General features: G+C 40.4%; 1 protein-coding gene across 3 annotated transcripts in view; it reads left to right on the top strand.

The window, feature by feature from the left end:
- Positions 1-15750, top strand: part of slc36a1 (solute carrier family 36 member 1) — a 28686-nt gene extending 12936 nt beyond the window's left edge. For 2 of the 3 annotated variants that reach the window (XM_061276806.1, XM_061276813.1), the window contains exons 8-12: positions 871-1098; positions 2442-2540; positions 2623-2789; positions 4365-4534; positions 12294-15750. In XM_061276806.1, the coding sequence (XP_061132790.1) occupies positions 871-1098; positions 2442-2540; positions 2623-2789; positions 4365-4534; positions 12294-12547 (918 nt within the window). In that variant the 3' untranslated portion in view covers positions 12548-15750. The remainder of the gene's footprint in view (positions 1-870; positions 1099-2441; positions 2541-2622; positions 2790-4364; positions 4535-12293) is intronic. The other variant, XM_061276821.1, reaches the window with a different exon arrangement.
- The last annotated feature ends 3341 nt before the right edge of the window (positions 15751-19091 follow it).

Here is a 19091-nt window from a genome sequence, read left to right on the forward strand (position 1 = left end):
ACCCAAACATGTCCACCACGATAAGGTGATGGCTCAGGGAGGGGATTGTTAGAATAATCAGTTCTAAAAATCATTTCACAGCCTGATTTAAAATTTTACATCAACGCGACAAGGGACTACAGCCAATGGTTATAATCTGGCATATTTGTGTGTAAATATTTATTAATATACACTGTCTGTTTTTAAAATGAATGTATGGATGAATGAATAAATAAAATAACTTATTTAAGACTTGTTGCTCCATCTTCTGATGGGATCATTGAGCAGTTATCTGCCCCACAAATTCTGATCGTGTAAAGACTCTTAGGAAAAACGTGCCGTTTGACTAGTTGTTAATCTAAAATGTTTTACCTTATGGCATGTTCAAGAAATATTTGTGTATTATGAAGCATATTGATTAAAATAAAACACATTTTGGTTACAATTGCGGTTGAAATGGCATCCATCCATCCATTATCTGCACTGTGGGTAAAATGTCGATTCATCATCGCAACTCAATCTCAATAAAGCCTTTTTAAAACTTTTTTTTGGACATGGTTTTTGACTGTTCATAACAGTTCATTATTTATACATCTAAATCTCGATTTTACTCGCTTCAATCCTATGCGACTTTCCAACGCGGTCGGGTCATGGACCCCAATTTTTTTTTGTCAAATACATTTTCAACTTGAAATGGATGATATGACCGTACGAAGCACCTCATCCACACACTCACTCACAAGTCAAAGAGCGTGTGGCTGGACACGATATAGTGGAATACATGGCTACTTTAATCTCATCCAACTCACATAGCATCAAAATGACTTATTCAATCCGTCTGATACCGTCAAAAGTAGTAAGTGCATTTGCCTTGTTTTTCCTTTCCGGCAGGTGGTGGAAGCGGCCAACGCCACAACCTTCAACTGCCAGGTGGACGGCGGCAACCAGACGCAGGTGCTGGTGCCCAGCTTTGACTCACGCCTCTACATGCTTTGCTTCCTGCCTGCCTTCATCCTGCTGGTCTTTATGCCCAACCTTAAGTACCTGGCGCCACTCTCGCTCATCGCCAACTTGGTGATGGCCGCCAGCCTGGTCCTCATCTACTTTTACTCCATCACGGTAAACAGCACCGAGTGTTGAGGGGTACATAGAGACATGCATGCATGCATGCATACATACAAACATACTTACGTACATACGCACGCATGTATACACACAATTTAACATATATATGGTGTGTGTGGATATTTATACACGCACGCACACACACACAGTATAATATATTTTTTTGAGGTGGGGGAGTTCAATGCTCACTCACTACGTGTGAGTTGGTCAGATGTCTAAATTTTATGAATGCCTGTGAGATATGCCTGCTGTAAATTTGCATAAAAAGCTATTTGTCCACTTTGGCACTTAAAGTAAAGTGGTTGGGCACAGACAGCGAATCACAACTTTGATTAAACATTTGAATGGTGAAGGGAATTTTTCCAACAAGTCCAACAAAAACTTTAGATTGATTTTTTGCCCCCCTTGCTTGTCAAATCTATTTGAATTACTAAAAAAAAAGCTGTCTTATCTGTGGACTATTGGTCTTAGACATATGAGTTTCAAGAACAAACCTGAAGAATAATTTAATAGTAAGTATTACAGGAAAAACTTGGGCTATGGTTTCATTCTAGTGTTAAGGTTTTCAATTGTGAGTTGTGCGTATTTTCCGGACTCTAAGCAGCACCTGATTATAAACCGCACTAGCTAAATTTAGGGGAAAATCTTGTTTTGTTCATATGTAAGCCGCACTGCATATGAAACGCAGGTTTTTTAAAATGTTTAATTACCATTTGTTAGAGAATATACACAAATAATATTGTTAGGAAAGAGATGGTTCTTTGGGTACGCATACCTTTTATTAATATTACCTTCATTGACCGAAATGAAGGAGCTCTGCAAACATACAAACATGTATAAATCTCAGTGACGACCATAATAAACTTAATGTGCAGGGGAACACTAGCAACACACAACTAATAATAGATAAAATGGGACCCCTGACAGAGGCAAAGTTGGCAATGCGAGACGAGCTACGTGTATAGCTCCAGAGTAAACGTGACCAGGAAATAAAGAAAAAAGGTGATGCAACAAGATGTCATCAACAATAGCCCAGTACCCTCTAATGGCCGGCCTTTACAGTACACGATCAGCTCTATTTCCTTCGTTAAGAGCCACATTCACTGCTTTTAACTTAAAACTAAGAGTGACCTAAATGTTTTTGTTTTCTTTGTGATGCACTTTTTGACTGGGTTCCAAGCCCTGGTTAGGTATGCATGGTATGCAAGTCCCGAGTGTGGTTATTCTATTGTAAAGGACCTTTTAATCTCACTGAGGCTTTTCTAGTTAGATAATAAAAAATAAAAATAAACAGTACAAATAATTAGTTTTCTCTTGCATTTTTTTCCTCCTTCCAGCACATTAAATTCCCCATCGACCTTCCGATGGTAGGCCGAGCCAAAAACTATCCGCTCTTCTTTGGTACGGCCATCTTCGCCTTTGAAGGGATCGGAGTGGTACGTGTAGGAACAACAAAGAAGGCTCTTACACGCACACACAGCAAATACTTAGATGCGCACTTCTTGCTTTTGTCTCTAGGTCCTCCCACTTGAGAACAAGATGCACAGGCCGCAGAGTTTCTCTCTAGTCCTCTACCTGGGAATGGGCATCGTCACCTTCCTCTACATCAGCCTGGGCACCATCGGGTATATGTGCTTTGGCGCTGACATCGGCGGCAGCATCACCCTCAACCTGCCTAACTGCTGGTAAGAATTTGAGAGGTCTTGGCACATTTTGTGAGCAGCGCTGTGCATGCACTATTCAGAAAAAGGCTTTTGATTTAAGAAGCAACTGTATAAAGAAATGTGGACATATTACCAGCAGAAACATTTGTTTAAAAAAAAAAATGGCGTTCTCCGGTGTGTGAAGCCAGCACCTCAAAATCATCCTGCTTTTAAAACCCTTAAGCATTATCTTTTTGTGTGTTTGACATAAGTGCAAGTTGGTGATGCAAATCATCCAGTCTGTTCTCTACATAGCAACTCTCCAACATTCGGTACGCTCGAACGTTAAAGGGTTAAGTCAGGGGTGTCCAAACTTTTTGCAAGGAGGGACAGATTTAATAAAGTGAAGGGATCCGGGCCAATAGTTTTTTCAGACATTTTTTAACTCTAAAAACTTCATGCAAATACACACTGTTATAAAACGAATTTCATTGTCACAATTGTCTTTATTTTTCAAATGACAAAATAACCAAATATAAGCCATTCAGGCAGATGTGAACAACTCTAAAAACACAAATTCTGCCTTTCATTGATATCTGAAGAGTCGGATAACATTGAACAAACTATTTGAAATACCTTACATTTACATGACTTTAAAATTATTTTTGCCTCATGAACATTTTAAACAGGAGTTATAAGTAATGCAAATTTGTCTGTTATTATTAAAACTAAAACTGAGTTTTGCTCTTGTCATTTACAATATCTTTCAGAAAGTAATAGTTTGTGTCATGTCTACAGGTTTATAACATCAACAGTATTAACATGGCCACTTCGTAATATTTAATTTTTATTTAATTTTGACTCACAGCCCCGCGTGAAGAATCGCTGTTGTGATGCCATTTCAGCTTGGAGCTGCTTCACTTTATCAGCGCGGTTACTCCCTGTTAGCTTGTCGTATGTGTCAGCATGTTTAGTCTACTAGTGTCTCTTTAGGTTGAAATCCTTAAACAAGGCAACCGTCTCTTTAGAAATTAGACAAACACAATTGCCTTGATTTTCAGCGAAGAAGTATTGTAATTCCCATTTCTCTTGAAAGCGACGGCCCTCAATGTCAACTGTCCTCGTCTTCTTTGCAGTCGCCATGGCAGAAATGAGCGGCGAGTGGTGGTGCTGCCACCCTTTGGTAATAGGAGGAATTACAGGTTCAAGGTTAATTTTTTTTTTTTTATTCAGTTTGACAGTGCAGGCGGTCCATAAATAATACATTATAAGACCGAAGCTACGGGCCGTATGAAATCTGATTGGGGGCCAGATTTGGCCCGCGGGCCGGACTTTGGACATGTCTGGGTTAAGTGATTGACTTTGGAAAAGACTGAATGCTTGTTTCCTCTGGCATAGAACTGCAAGTTTAAAACAGTAGAGCTATTTTCCTCTCTCTCATTCCTAATATCATAATAATCCATCCATCCATATTCTTCTGCATGGATGGACGCAGTGTTTTTCTTTCTCCCTTTTGTGTTGGCATCACACAAGAAGGAAAAATAGAAGGCGCTGATGCTTTGTTATACAACACAATACATGCTCTGGCTTTCTTTCTTCTCTCTCATTTTCATCCAGGACCTACCAGGCTGTCAAGCTGCTCTACTGCTTCGGCATCTTTATCACCTTCGCTCTGCAGTTTTACGTCCCTGCTGAGATTCTTATCCCATCGATCGTAGCCCGCGTGTCAGAGCAATGGGAACTGACCGTCAACCTGCTGCTCCGCGCCATCCTTGTCGTCTTCACATGTGAGTTAAATTATGTCACTGTTAGTCAACTTTTACAACATGCTGTCAACGTGTCACATGTCATCGCTATAAGTTCCCTTTCTATGGTCATCCCCCAAGTAGCACACACAAAAGCCAAAGAAACAGCAAAACACACAGTTTCTAACCCTTTTCTGCCAACAAGCCCCGCAACTTTGTATTCCTGATAGTAGATAGTAGTCCTCTTGTTACCGTTGATTGATCGTTATGCCAGTGACTTGGTTGTTTTGCCTGTAAACACCCACCATTCAGACCACTCAGGTAGTAAGTAACATTCCCTAATTCAGTGAGTGCATCAGTACTGGAGCACCTTTCCCCCCACTTTTAAGATGACATGTTATTGCTCCTATATTTATTATGAATCAATAACTCTTACATCTGCATTCCCTCTGGTTGAGTTGACACGTATGCCCTCCAGATGGCCGTGTCAAAATCTCACGTTTTTCTTGTCTTTTATACAAACGTCGTGTCGATCCTCTTTAAAAGGGGTGTCTGGTTTTGACGCCTGTGCTAATTTGTGCGTCTGATCGGAGTTCAAAGGAAATTCTCTCCTTTCAATGCAGTATGACTCAGAGTAGAAACCTAATTAAAGCGTTGAATAGGAATCCACACCCCCTTATGTGGGCAGATGAAATCCGAGTGTTTTGAGTGGCATTATTGCATTTACCCACTTGTGATAATAGGGGGTGCTATGAATCACACGTGAGATGTTTTGGTCAAACTCTGAGCTCTGCGTTATTATATCATATCTATATATATATATATATATTATATATCATATTTAATAGTGACTCACCAAACGTTGCTGCCTTGCTCCATACACACGATTAGGAAAAGTTAAGCATTTTCACAATTTAGTGTCACCATTCTGTCCAGAATATGGTTTGAGAATTCAGTAGTACTCAGACAAATTTGCCCAAATCTTGTCTTTGAAGCTTGCTTTAAACCGAAACGGCAGAGTGCCTGTGTCTGTTTGGTTCTTGGTTTCTTCTCTGCCAGGATTAGAAAAAAGCAGCTTCCGAGGCCAGATCCGCCCCACTGCTATATATTGGTTGCTGCATTGCTGGACGGATATGACACAGGTCGTGACACACCGCCGTAACCATGGACGCCACTGTAACCATGCAAGCCAGAGGAAAAAAGAAAATGAACCATTCATTCTGACTGTTCAAAGCTCGAGGTCCTTTTTTTTTTTTTTTTTTTTTGCAAAGCACGCATCAGTGACTTCATTTGAGGAGCAGCTCTCTACGCTGTGCCACTTGTTTTTTCTGGTTAATGCAATATAACCAATGGACAATTGGTTTTATTTGTATAGAATCAACAGGTTTCTTAAATTCACCTTGGTGAACAGTAACAAAGTTTGCTTGTTTAGAAACAAAGCTAAATGTCAATAACTATTTCATTAATACATTTAATAGTGTCAGGTTATAACTTTTTCCGGCAAAACAAATTGAAAGTGAATCAATACCGAATCACCCCACAACAAATCACAACTATGAATATTCAAAAAAATGTAATAATGTAAAACAAAAAGAGGGGGTGACAGCATCCAGATAACTTTTGTATAGTTAAAGCTGCACTCTGCAAAATTTTGCCCTAAAATATGTTAACAATAGCCTTTTCATTTGACCTTTTATGACTCACGCGTGTTCTAAATAGCAGATTAATACTTTAGCTGTTCACTACTGGTATTCTTGCAAGGCTCTGGAAAATAATTTTCATTTCGCATTTTTTGCAGATACGACATCATACGCGTTCTTGTGTTAGGTCGTTGTTTGCCCTAATAGATTCTACATCTGATCAGAAGAGACCGCCAACTCGCATGCCCCAGTCACCTACAGCCAGACAATGCTGTCTTGGTTGACGGCGAAACAGTAGTAAAAAATTCAGCTGGCTCATAAAATTTGCCAACCTCTTTTCTCCCAGTTCTCCAAGGCTGCTGCTCCTTTTTTGTCTCGGTCCGGGCTGTTAAAAAAAGCTGGCATTGTTATATGCCCCTCGGTCCTAAACGCCGCGGTGAAATTGTTGTCACACATTGTTTTAATTTCATTGTGTTCAAAAAAACAACAAACAAAATGAAAACTTTAGTCGGCTGTGCGGCTGCTCGTTCATGAGAATGCATGTGACGTAGTAAGTAGATTGTCAACCCCAATCGTCTGGTGCCGACACGACGCGGCCAAAAGTTCACTTCATCCGATGCGGGCGGAATGGGTGAAGGAGGAAATTTTCCGCTTCGAACACTTCAAACACGCCGCTGGTCAAACATGTCGGTGGTCAAGCGGGGTTGCGAACTGCATTAACTATATATGGAAACTTGCTGCCGGGAACAGCGAACAGGACTTCGATCTGCACGTTGCATAACTTAATAATGAAAAGTGTTCATGGTAGCCCTGTGACCCCCCCCCCCCCATCATAAAGACCCCACTATGGGGGCGTGCCCCCCGTTTGTAAACCACTGGCTTGAATGATCCCAGCAGAATCCTCGTGCCCCGGCGCTGTTCGCCTTAGGACTTTCTTTCATTAAGCCCGTGAGTCTACCCTATAGCGACTCACGCGGACAGCGTTACGCACGTGCATGTTGATAAGCCAATAAAAGGGAATAAATGCATACATGCACCACCACACGTCCGCGGGTCATTCCGCAGGCATCCCATAATTTAATTAGCACTGCCCTGTGTTGAATGTGGAATTCCGAAGACAGGCTTCGGGTTGGGATGAAGGCAACTGGGGAACGAGAACGGAAGGATATATCAAGATGCTTTTGCAAGAGTACATCGAAAGACTGAAGCGGAGAGGCGTTTTTTGAACGCAGGCTTAGCAAATCCCTCAGAGGACTTCATTCTTTGAGGGGATGAGGTAGCGCTTGCTGGTTCTCGGATATTCTCCAGGGAGACGCTTTGGTCTTTTTGCTGCAGCTGTTGTCAGACTGGAGCACTACTTGGCTGCCTTTGTAATTTGGAATGAAAACCTATCACACACAGAACACCATCCAAAACTAATATTGAAATATTGGCTTACTTTGTAAAGGCAGTTTATTTGATCAGTGGTCCCCAACCACCGGGCCGCGTCCGTGGGTCACTTGGTACCGGGCCGCCAAGCCGCACAGAAAAATAAATAAATTAGCGACGATCAATTAATTCAGATCAAGAGACCCGTCCCGGTCACGTGACACGTTTCCCCAGTCGAGCCCGCAAAGCTAATATGTGGCGACAGGCTAACAGGCAATGAAGCATTCGAAACTGCTTCAACACATGGAGACCGAGCATCCTGCAATAAAAGACAAACCTTAATCACTTCGGGTGTCATTGTCTCAGATTACGTCTATGGGACCGGCTCGTGTCTGAGAAACAAACTCAGTGCTCCCACTAATTCAACGTAATGGTGACTTTTATTTTTGTCATTTGTACTTGTTTTTATGTCAGTCGTATCATTTTATTTCATCGTATTTATATATTTATTAATAAAAATATTTCTGACATGTAACCGGTCTGTTGCGCAAAAAAGGTTGGGGACCACTGTATTAAATGACTCAACATGCTTTGAACGTGACAGCCTGATAGTTGCCATTTCTGATCACATTTTAACAAACCAGGCTGACGTAAGTAAATCCAAAGGATTTTGTTTTTTTTTCCCCCCGTACACGCTACTCTTCAAAACAGAAAAGGTGCAAGTGCTTGACCAAAACAGTAAAAAACAGGGCAAATTTCAACCAGCATGTTTATTTTTTTTTATTTTTTAAATTTTCTTTTATTCCTCTCTCTCGAGACACCAACCTTATTACAGCATACCTGGGGAAAGTAGGCCACATTCGGCCTTTCCATAATGTCTCCAGCCCTTAGGAAGTATGTGCTCTTTTCACTGAAAGTCATTGATCATCAATGATTTAGAGGTTATGAAATTAATGACGATCAATCAGTTGATGCTTTTTCTTCTTCTATTCCTCTCTTCCCTTCACCATGCAGGAAATAGAAATGCTAACATGATGACTCATGATGAACTCTTTTTGCATTGTCGTGATTTGCCATTTTAAATAAATAGTTGCAAGAGTCGTTTAATTCTCTACAGCAACAAAGTTCCTTGGCTGGCAACATGAGCTCTTAGCTCTTGCTTGCTTGTATGGCCCTCACACATGCACATGAAAGCATTTTTAGCTTTTAGTTTGACTTTACTTAGACTTTGGGCTGGTCAAAGACTGAGACTGGGCCAGATTACGTACTTTGCTTATAGAATGTAGTGTACTGTATACTTGAAATGACCAACAGTGCATGGACATCAGCGTCTGCCTTATTACCAAGACTGACCTGTGTGAGGCAGTATGGTGCCACTGGGCATTCAGAAAACTCGCATGACCCAAAGTGTACTTGGGGTCTTTCTTGGCCAGTAACAGTGTACTTAACTTTATCTGAATGTAAACAATAGTGTCTGTGCACTTCCTGATGGGAAAAAGCGTATATCTATATGCAGATGTAATTTGAGTGAATAAGGTTGAGTACATAAATGGGAAATGATTGTCGACTGTCTCTTGAGTGATGAGAGTGGAAGTTGAAATATAAGGTGGCTTCGTTATTGTCGCAATTTTGACGTGAGTGCGCTCTGATTTCAGCTCGTTTAAGTGGTGTTTTCCTGTCCAGGGAGGCTCGCATGCATTGTTGAGTTGTTGACGGCAACCAGAAAGGACGGGAGACTGCTTTGCGAGCTTCCAGTGCAAAGGTGGGGTGCCGCGGGGGATCCCTCAATGCGGCTGTCATGCTCCTAGCCTTTTGCTCTGCAGACCTTTGTTCACCTTTAATGTTACAACCAGCTTCTTCACCTCCTGCTCCCGGTTGGCTTTTTAAGTTCTGTCGCTGCTCCTGAGTTGTTAACGATACAAGTGTGTTGGATGAGTTTTCATTTTGGTACATATGGTTTTCTCTTACTAAAGGGGCTTCAACTGTGACCTTTGGATATTCGCATTATTCATTCTCAAATCAATCTCAATCAAAGGTAGGAAATCGCTGTACTCACTTCTGCGCTTTGAAGATTCAGGATTTGATTGTGATTGGGTTTATCATAATCCGATCATTAACCAGCAGTGCTTTATTCAAATTGAACATATTTAGCTATTTAGCGATGTAGCTTGAAAGCGAGCTCTGGCTCCCATAGCGCTGCGCGCTGAACTACACATTTGCAGAGCAGATGACTAGGGTCATAATCGGGGGACACAGTAGATAACTGATGTAATAACACTTATAAAAATTGATTTTTGTCTAAATCAATTCATTGTTGCAGCCATAAAATACAGTATAATGAATAAATCCTACAGTATACACAATACATTTTGTTTTACAACAATACTATAAATTTACAATTTCATATCCACATGTGGAAAAAAAATACTTAAAAGCTCATAGTAAAAACCTTTGCAAGCAACGTGCACTTTGCCAGATCCACTTTAGTGAATGTGGTACATTTGGGTGGTTAAGCATGTGTCCCGTCTTTCAATGTATCCATTTTCCTATGCAGGGCAGCTGCACACAAAAATCGCCATTTCACGCCATATTTATATGGATTTATTCATGAAACGCGGGCTAAACAAGCAGCAAAACATCTTTATTTGTCATCACACTCACAGCCCTACAATTTATGGCAATCATGGCATACGAGTGAGCTGTTTACATGGCAAAGTAAATCGTCCAATGCAAACCTCCATTTCACTGCTTTTTCTTTTTCTCGTGCATTATACCATAAAACACTGGCAAAAACGTCTGACAATGTCTGTTATTTACAATATGCAGTAAGAGCTGCATTGTATTTTCCCACTAAATGCACCATATGGGCTTGCTGTTCTTATACACGTTGTTTTATCGCCCTCTGGGACCGACACTTGCACGATCCAATTGGCCTTATTTATGCTGATGCTAACATATGTTTGTGATTTGTTAGTACTTAGCAAGGACACCATCTCATTGGTTTTAATATGCTGGACGCAGTGTTATCTGTTTCCGTGTTCCAGAGCAATCAAACCTTTATGTTTGGACAGGATTTTTCTTGCTTTTCTCAAGAAGAAATGTGTTCTCAAGAGCATAAAAAGAAATGTAGTGCCCTTTGTGTTAATCGGTGACCACAACGCTAATGGCACTTGCATTCATGTTGGGTTTGGAGAGCTTATTTGTTAGCTCGAGTTTATAACCCTTATTTGTCTGAATGACTCACAAGATGAGTTGTGGGAAGTTGAAAAGAAGACCTTCATTGCCTGACAACACAACTTGGATAAGAATACAATGTATGAAAATAAATAATAAAACTTAATAAATAAAACTTCAACAGACATCTTTGAATTGAAATAGTGTCAGAGTCTTTTCTGACTTGTATACACACTCATCCTGAGACTTTGTGTTATTTTGTGTTGTTATCTGAATCTGAAGATGTCACGTCTGGAAACACCATGTTCCCGTCTTATCAACTGTCTTTTTCTTTAGTTGTGCTTGCCATTGAAAGCTCAGGTTTAGAATCCAAGCTCAATCCTTCTTTTAGAATAAAACCAATCTATGAATTTATTGGGGCTGAACAATTTTTTTTTTTTTTTTAATCAAAACAGAAGCAATACATAGAGAACGGAATCACGTAATTGACTAACCCAGAATCTGTTGTATCAACTGTTTTACATATAAATGCAGTGTCCCTATTCTCCTACTAAGCTCAACCATCAGGGATGAGTGGGTGGATGGATGGACAGGTCCGGGCTGCTGCCCGTAAACTGTAGGTAATACTTAACATTTGGTGTACCGAAGCGCAAACCACGAGCTGCACACATTAGCTGAACATTATCTGGCAAACCATTATCCTCTGTGGTCCAGATAACTTTCACCCCCTAAGAAGCAAATCCTTGCCTCCTAGGTGGCAAATAAGATTCAGTGGAACCGGAATCTTGAGTTACAAACAAGCCTTATATGAACTTTGATTTACAAACACCGTTATTTTACATACAAAGTTAGCGTTAGCCAGCTAGCAGAACTACACAGTACCTATGAGATATTTTTATTATTATTTTTTTACATAAACTGTAAGCTTTAGCCACGGCGTACCTCCATTGTACACTTTTTTTTCATCTTTCTTTAGCATCTGCTTTAGCCAGCTATTACAATCAGGGAGGGCCTGTGCTGTAGACACGCACGTTAAATGACTTTTCATAATGTCATTCATCCATTAGGACTGCATCATTATCCATTAGCATTAAGTGGTCTTCTTCCATGAGGTGCTAGCTGGAGGACAGGGGGAAAGGATGTTGATCTTCTTCTGTTTCTAACATGAAAGCCATTTGTATGGATGAAGTGTGTCTTTTAGCCGCAGTCATGCACTTTAGCGCTTTGAATTGAAAGGCGGGATTCGTCTCCAGAGGTAGGCCCGTCTCCCAATTCCCCAGCCCCCTCCTCTCTCGCCTGGAACGAGAAAGTCTTAAATGTTTTTCGAAGAGCATCCTTTCACAGCTGAGTGACGCCTTTGCTTACTGTCACATGAAAGTCGACCTTGGCGTTGGCCCTTGGGTTAATTTGGCAGCAGACTGCCATTGATTGTGTTCAAAAGCACCTTTGTCAGACCAGACCCACGAAATGGCCGCGTGTGTGTGCATGAGCAAGTGTCGTAAAGGGCGAATTATTTTTTGCTTTGCACACGCTTAATAATCTGTTTTGACTAAGTCAGAGCATTTTCTTTCACCAAAATGAATATTTGAACATTATCCTTGCGTTTTTGTCATCACCAGGCGCCCTCGCCATCTTGATCCCGGAGCTGGACCTGGTCATCTCGCTGGTAGGCTCAGTCAGCAGCAGCTTTCTGGCGCTTATCTTCCCACCCATCCTGCAAATGCTCACCTTCCACAGCGAGGGTTTGGCGCCAGCGTCAGTCGTCAAAAACCTGGTCATCAGCCTCATTGGCTTGGTGGGCTTCCTGGCGGGCACGTACGTGGCCATCGAGCAGATCGTTGCCCGCAATGCGCTCAAACATGAGCTCCAGTAGCCACGGCGTTGAGACTTTTTATTTTGGACGAGGTGTTTTTATTCATCATTGCTGTGTCGTGCGTGTGTGTATGATACTCAGTCTGTCAGGTAGGTGCTTGCTATTTTTTTTTTTTTTACATTTTGAGTTTGTTGACATTTGGTCAAGCTACCTCAGCATGTTTTATTTTGAAATCTACTAACATGATTGTTAATACATTTCATTTTTATTTACAGTTTTTACCAAGACCCAATCAACAAAATTGAAGTTGATCTTTGATTTTTTTTTTTGCCTTATGCAGTAAAAAAGCATGGAAAGAATACTATACATTACAATATATCTTTATTTATTTAGGGCTTTCACAAAAAGTGTTGCCCTAACATAGTGCTGTATAGAACATAAAATAACAATTCACTTGAACCAGTCACGTGAAACATTGGCAATAATACAAACAATGGAACAATGGACATAAAGAACGCAGAGGCCGTCATTTTAGTGTGTATTTTAACATTAAACATGTTGTGCTTTGAATTCATTAACATGGGCGAGTTTGAAGTACTGTAGTTTCAACCAATGGCCATTTTGTTCACAGCAAAGTTTTTTTTCTCCTTAATTGTACACATATGAAGCGAGCATCTCCAGAAATGTAATTTCCACAATGTCTAAAAATGCACTTTAGAAAACCTTTGCAACTTCCACATATTGGAAATTCAAAAAGAATGTTGATCTCATTGCCGTTTGACCAAATGTAACGTTTTCTGCCAATACACCTGTAATGTTGTCTCTCTAGCTTCCCCACACTTAACTACACTGTTGAAGGTTTGGGTTGAGGTTAGGTTAAGTGATTAAGGGGTGGATTGAGGAATTAGGGTCAAATTTAGCAGTCTGCATTGAGGTTAAAATTTAGCATTAGGATCTGAAGGTTTAGGTTACGAGTTAAACTTGAGAGGTTTAGAGGTTAGGGTTAAGATGAGCGGTTGAATGTTGCGTTAAGATTTGGAGAATTCATCAGTGGTGAGGTTCATAGTTGAAATTGGGTTCAGAAGTTTTAGGACTATAGGGCATTTAGCAAACATTGAGGGCAGGTGCATAGATAGGTTTTAAAGAGACAGTAAAGTGAAGATTGTTCATTTTTCACTAACGAGCCCAGTTTAAGTATTTCTTTTTATCAGGAAAATGAAAAAAAATTAGCATTTTCTATTTTTAATGAGGATTAGGGCTTGGTTGATGACGTGATGGGTTTCCAATCGAGAAATTGAGATCGTTTCCTTCTGTAACGTGGTATGGCTGATGTGTCAGATCAAGCAGACCCCGCCCAAAAAGTGGCCGTCAGTATGTCTACTGCCACTTTGTTCCAAACAGCCGTTAAATCAATTCTGAGTTTGTCTTCAGGGGGAAATTGGAGCACTGACATCCTTTTTTAATAGTCCTACCAATAAGTGCCAATGTTGGCCTCGCTTTACTGTACTTTTAAGGCAGTCGTTCTTAACCTGGGTTCGATCGAACCCCAGGGGTTCGGTGAGGAGGTCCGAACAAACCTTGCCAGTATGTAATTTGTTGCGAGTTCATGCATTGTGTTTGTTTTGTTCTTTGAACAAGGTGATGTTCATGCACAGCTCATTTTGTGTAATAGTAAAAAATATCTATGTCTTGAATTTAAAAAAAATAAATTTTCACTAACTTCGGTGAATGCGCATATGAAACTAGTGGGGTTCGGTACCTCCAACAAGGTTAAGAACCACTGCTTCAAGGTTAGGTAGGGTTTGGGGTTAGGATTGTAGTACCATTGGGGGATTACTGGATTAAGAAACCCAATGAAAATTCAAGCAAAGCCAACCCTTTCAACGACCAAATACTATCAGTTCTTTTTGTTCTTACATTTCTATTTTTTGACGGTCCGATTTTGCATTTTTATCTTTTAACTAATGAAAGTGTAGGGAATAAAGATTTTACTTTTAAGCATAGCAGCACATTGTAGATGGTTTGTTGAAAGTGTAATTAATTACAAGGCACTGTCATTTTACTTTTCATTATGTTTGTGTAACATATACAAAGTAAGTTGTTATGAGATTCATACATGCATCTTAGGCCTGGTACACGCCCAAATCTTAAAAGATGAATTATCTATGATCGATCCCACACAAAGATAGATTTAACAGTTTGGGTTTTTGTGTGGTGTCCCCAACATAACACCACACGTAAAGGTCCCCGTCTAGAATTCAGTTCTCCGAAAGGTTAGCTGAGAACACATTTCTGTGCATGCGCCGATGTTTACCAAGTGTTTCTGTCGTCTGGGGCACCTACTTTTATACTACCACCCCCTCGAACAATATGAGGTAGAACTAACTCCAGTCGATCAGCCACCGATCTCGATTTTTCCATTTTCGCGCAATAACCCATCCTTTAATGGCTGATCGATCACCCTAAGTGACCAATTTCTTTTAATGATTATGTCGTCTAGCCATTTGGCAACAATTGCAAACAGTTAAGAAATGTCACTTTGTATTACAGAGACAACAACACCTTGTTACATCGACAGTTTGTTCCCTATGACAAATGTACATCAACAACTGTTAACATAAAAACACAATCACGCTTCCGTGGCAATAATTATTATCCTTATCATTTCGTTAAATAAGTGCATTGCGCTACGTAATGCGCTTTGGGAGCCGAGTGGCTAGATACGACATATGTATGCTATGTGCTAACAGCAATGTATCGGCAAAGTATTGCCGCTTTTTATTGTTATTGGTGTCAACCCCTCCAAAACCCCACAAATGTTTATGTTCTCTATTTGTTGAACAGGCATTGACAAAAAAACTCACCCATGAAAGTCATTAGATAATTAATTAAGGTATGGTCTACTTTAAATGCACATGGATTTTCTTTGCCTTCTATGGGAACGTGACAAACTAGCATTAGCATCTAGTTATGTTGCACTCTACTCAGAATCGGAAATTCAATTGGCCGCAAAGAGTTTCACATTAAGATGGCATGGCTGTCAGGACTTGTACCAGACATTCAAGTTTGATTTCTTTAGTATTCTCAACAATCAGTCTTCAATTTCTTTATTTACTCACGTTTACACAATATGACTTGTCACGTCAGAGTTCTTCAGAAGTCTTGTCATGTACATCTTTGTGTGAGTGTTACACAGTGTTCAGATAGAGAAACTGCTTAAATTGTAACTATTATTAAATGAAGCATTCTTCTTTTGTCCCCTGCGTGCAGCTGTTTTATTATACATATTGAAATTAATCATCCATCCATCCGTTTTCTGAACCGCTTAGTCCCCACGGGGGTCGCGGGGGTGCTGGAGCCTATCCCAGCCGTCATCGGGCAGTAGGCGGGGGACACCCTGAAGTGGTTGCCAGCCGATCGCAGGGCACACAGAGACAAACAACCATTTGCACTCGCACCTAGGGACAATTTGGAGTCTTCAATCGGCCTACCAAGCATGTTTTTGGGATGTGGGAGGAAACCGGAGTGCTCTGAGAAAACCCACGCGGGCCCAGGGAGAACACGCAAACTCCACACAGGGAGGGCAGGAATCGGTGGAATCGAACCCGCACCCTCCTAACTCTGAGGCGGACGTGCTACGCAGTGCGTCACCGAGCCGCGGCAAATTAATCATTCAATAATTAATTGCATACTCCTGTAGGATTGGCAACAGGAATCTGCTACCCCATTGGACCCAAATAATTGAAACAGACACTACTATTGAGACGGATCTACTCTCAACACATCTCCAACCAAAAGCTAATCTTACAGGACATTCTTAAGATATAAAATTAGCAGGCTTTTGACGTCTCTGCTCGGGTAAAGGGAAAAATCGGGACAAAAACAGCCTGATTGTCTTTGTGTGTACTCAGCCTTTGCTGCACTGTGACAGCTCAGTGGCCTAGTGGTTAGAGTGTCCGCCCTGAGACTGGAAGGTTGTGGGTTCAAACCGTGGCCGGGTCATACCAAAGACTGTAAAAATGGGACCCATTGCCTCCCTGCTTGGCACTCAGCATTAAGGGTTGGAATTGGGGGTTAGAAGGAGTGGAGCTCTTTACAAGCCCTAGGCTTCGTCTCCCTCCTTGCACAGTTATTGATATAATAATATGTGCTAAACAATAAACTAAACAGAGGGAAACATTTCAAATCATGTAAAAATGTAATAACTCTTGACTGTTGAAGTGCACGTCATTTGTTTTGGTTGACAAATGCAGTATTTGTGCATTTCCATTTCCTCTACTAATTCCCTGCCAACAAATAAAGGATATTGAAGACAAAACTGTATTTTTTTTAGAATTTAGAAAATGTTTAGGGTTCACACAAACGGTTCCGTGGGAAAAGGCCTCAAAACCAAATGAAAGAAAATCAATGATGAGATCATTCATTCTGTGTTGTGTTCTTTTTTTTGTTATCTTCTATTACAGTGGTGCCCACACTTTTTCAGCTTGCGAGCTACTCGTAAGATGACAAAGTCAAAATGATCTACCTACGATAAAAATGGAAAATATGAATTTATTTATTCTATATTATCATTATTTACGTTATTATTATTATTTAATATTTTGTATTCTTGTCCTTTTCCCCCTTTTAAGTGAAGTATTATTTTAAATTGAATTTGAAATTCATCAGCAATACATGCGGAAGGTGTCTAAAGTTCAGACGTTCGATTTGTTACAGTGTATGTCAATCAAAAGACAAATGTCATAGTGGCGATAGATCCCCTACTTTTTAATATCATGCGATCGACCCACATTTCCTTCGCGATCGACCAGTAGATTGCGATGGACGTATTGGGCACCCCTGTTCTATCATGTCTGAAGTCAGCAAGATTTTAACTCAATGAGCAACTCGAGAATGTTTTAATTATTTGTTTAACCAGTTAAGGCAACAGTTTCTCATTTACAATGCATGAGTGTTGTGCTTTGCCATAATTGCTATTTAATGCATGCACACACGCGCAAACAATGGAGCGCTCCTATACTGTAATCCCCATATGTCACTCATGGTTTCCGAGTGGATGAATTATTTCCACAGGGGCGGCGAGGGAAACGGGAAACAATTGCAGATTTTATCGACATCATACATTGCTCACACCTTTTAAAAAGTTTATTTGAAGACATATTAAGCAGACACATTGCTGCCTTTTTTCTAACTATGGCATTATTGTGTTGTTGTTTTTGTTTATATATTTTTCTGTTCCAAACATTTTACCTTAAGTAGAATCTCAGCATTGTGGCCAAATGTAGAATCTGTGATGTTTTTTGTAAAATAGTGATAGTCCTTGTAGCAAAGCCAGCTGCCTAAAATGGAAGTCGCTGGATTTAACAACACCACTGATTTGCCAGTTGAACTTAAAATCACTGTCCAATATAAAACCCGAGTTCGAGGCTGTTGGTTTAAGACCCCAGGGTGGGATGTAGAAGGGCCACTAAAAGCAAAAAACATGATTTCTGTTTTCATGTCATTGACGGCGGCATTAATGGCACATTACATGAAATGCACATATAGAAACCACACACACACATATACACGAATGAAATGCATTGAAGTAAAGCATGTTCACCTTCCTAAGCTGTAAAAGTCACATTTGCACAGTCGTGGGATAATTCTGTGGACACGGATGTTATTTTAATGGTGCACTGTACTAAAGTTTTGGAGCGTGCACATATCGTTCCTTGGTTAATCTTTCTTTTTAAAGGGAACTTACCTTGAAAACCAAACAAACAAACTTAGGTTTATTCACTTTTGTTGCTGGCAATGTATAGATTAAGACTTCATTCATTGTCCGAACTGCTTTAAATTGGTGTTGTAGTTTTGAGGGAACATAAAATGTAGTTATACAAGCTGTACACTAACTACATTGTGAGATACTAAATGTATTTATTCAATCTTATCAGGACCAAATCAAGTAGTACATGCTCCGTATCTATATGTAGTAAATGAACAACAGGCCTGTTATCACAGTGAATGTTTTATTAGCTCAGCTCCGTTAGCATCTTCATACCAGTGTGGCAAAAACATTCAGTGGGAACTTAAAACAGCTGGGTCAAAAACAACCACATTTAGGACGAGCCATGAACTTGGGTCAGTTTGACCTAACTTCCTGTCTCCCCCTCTAAAATTGGGTTGATTTATGCAAACAACCAAAGGTTGAGTCAAATTGACCCAAACTTTGGTTTTGGTTGCAAAAGTTTTAAGGGTGCCACATGGCGATGTGCAAAAAGGTCATGTGACGCTTCCCACTGTCAGCTTACTCACACTCCCTTCAGTGCACCATTGATTGCAATTCACATTTTCCATCTTTGGAGGCTTTTTGACAACACTGCTGTTGCGAGGTCATTTCAAGGTGACAAGAAGACAAAACACAATGGCTTACGACTAGTTTTACACCTATTTGTCCTCCATTGTCATTTTGTGTTGAATGTTGTATTGTGTGCGTGTACTGCATTGTGTGTATGTCGTATGTCATTTAACTATATGATAGGTAGTGTGCGCTTGTTGGGCTGCAGGAACAATGCGAAGCCAGCTACTAGCTGAAAAGTGCCAAAGTAAAGCCGTGTAAAAA

The sequence above is a fragment of the Syngnathus typhle genome, linkage group LG1 (assembly GCF_033458585.1).
Source record: "Syngnathus typhle isolate RoL2023-S1 ecotype Sweden linkage group LG1, RoL_Styp_1.0, whole genome shotgun sequence".
In the NCBI taxonomy this organism is placed as follows: domain Eukaryota; kingdom Metazoa; phylum Chordata; class Actinopteri; order Syngnathiformes; family Syngnathidae; genus Syngnathus; species Syngnathus typhle.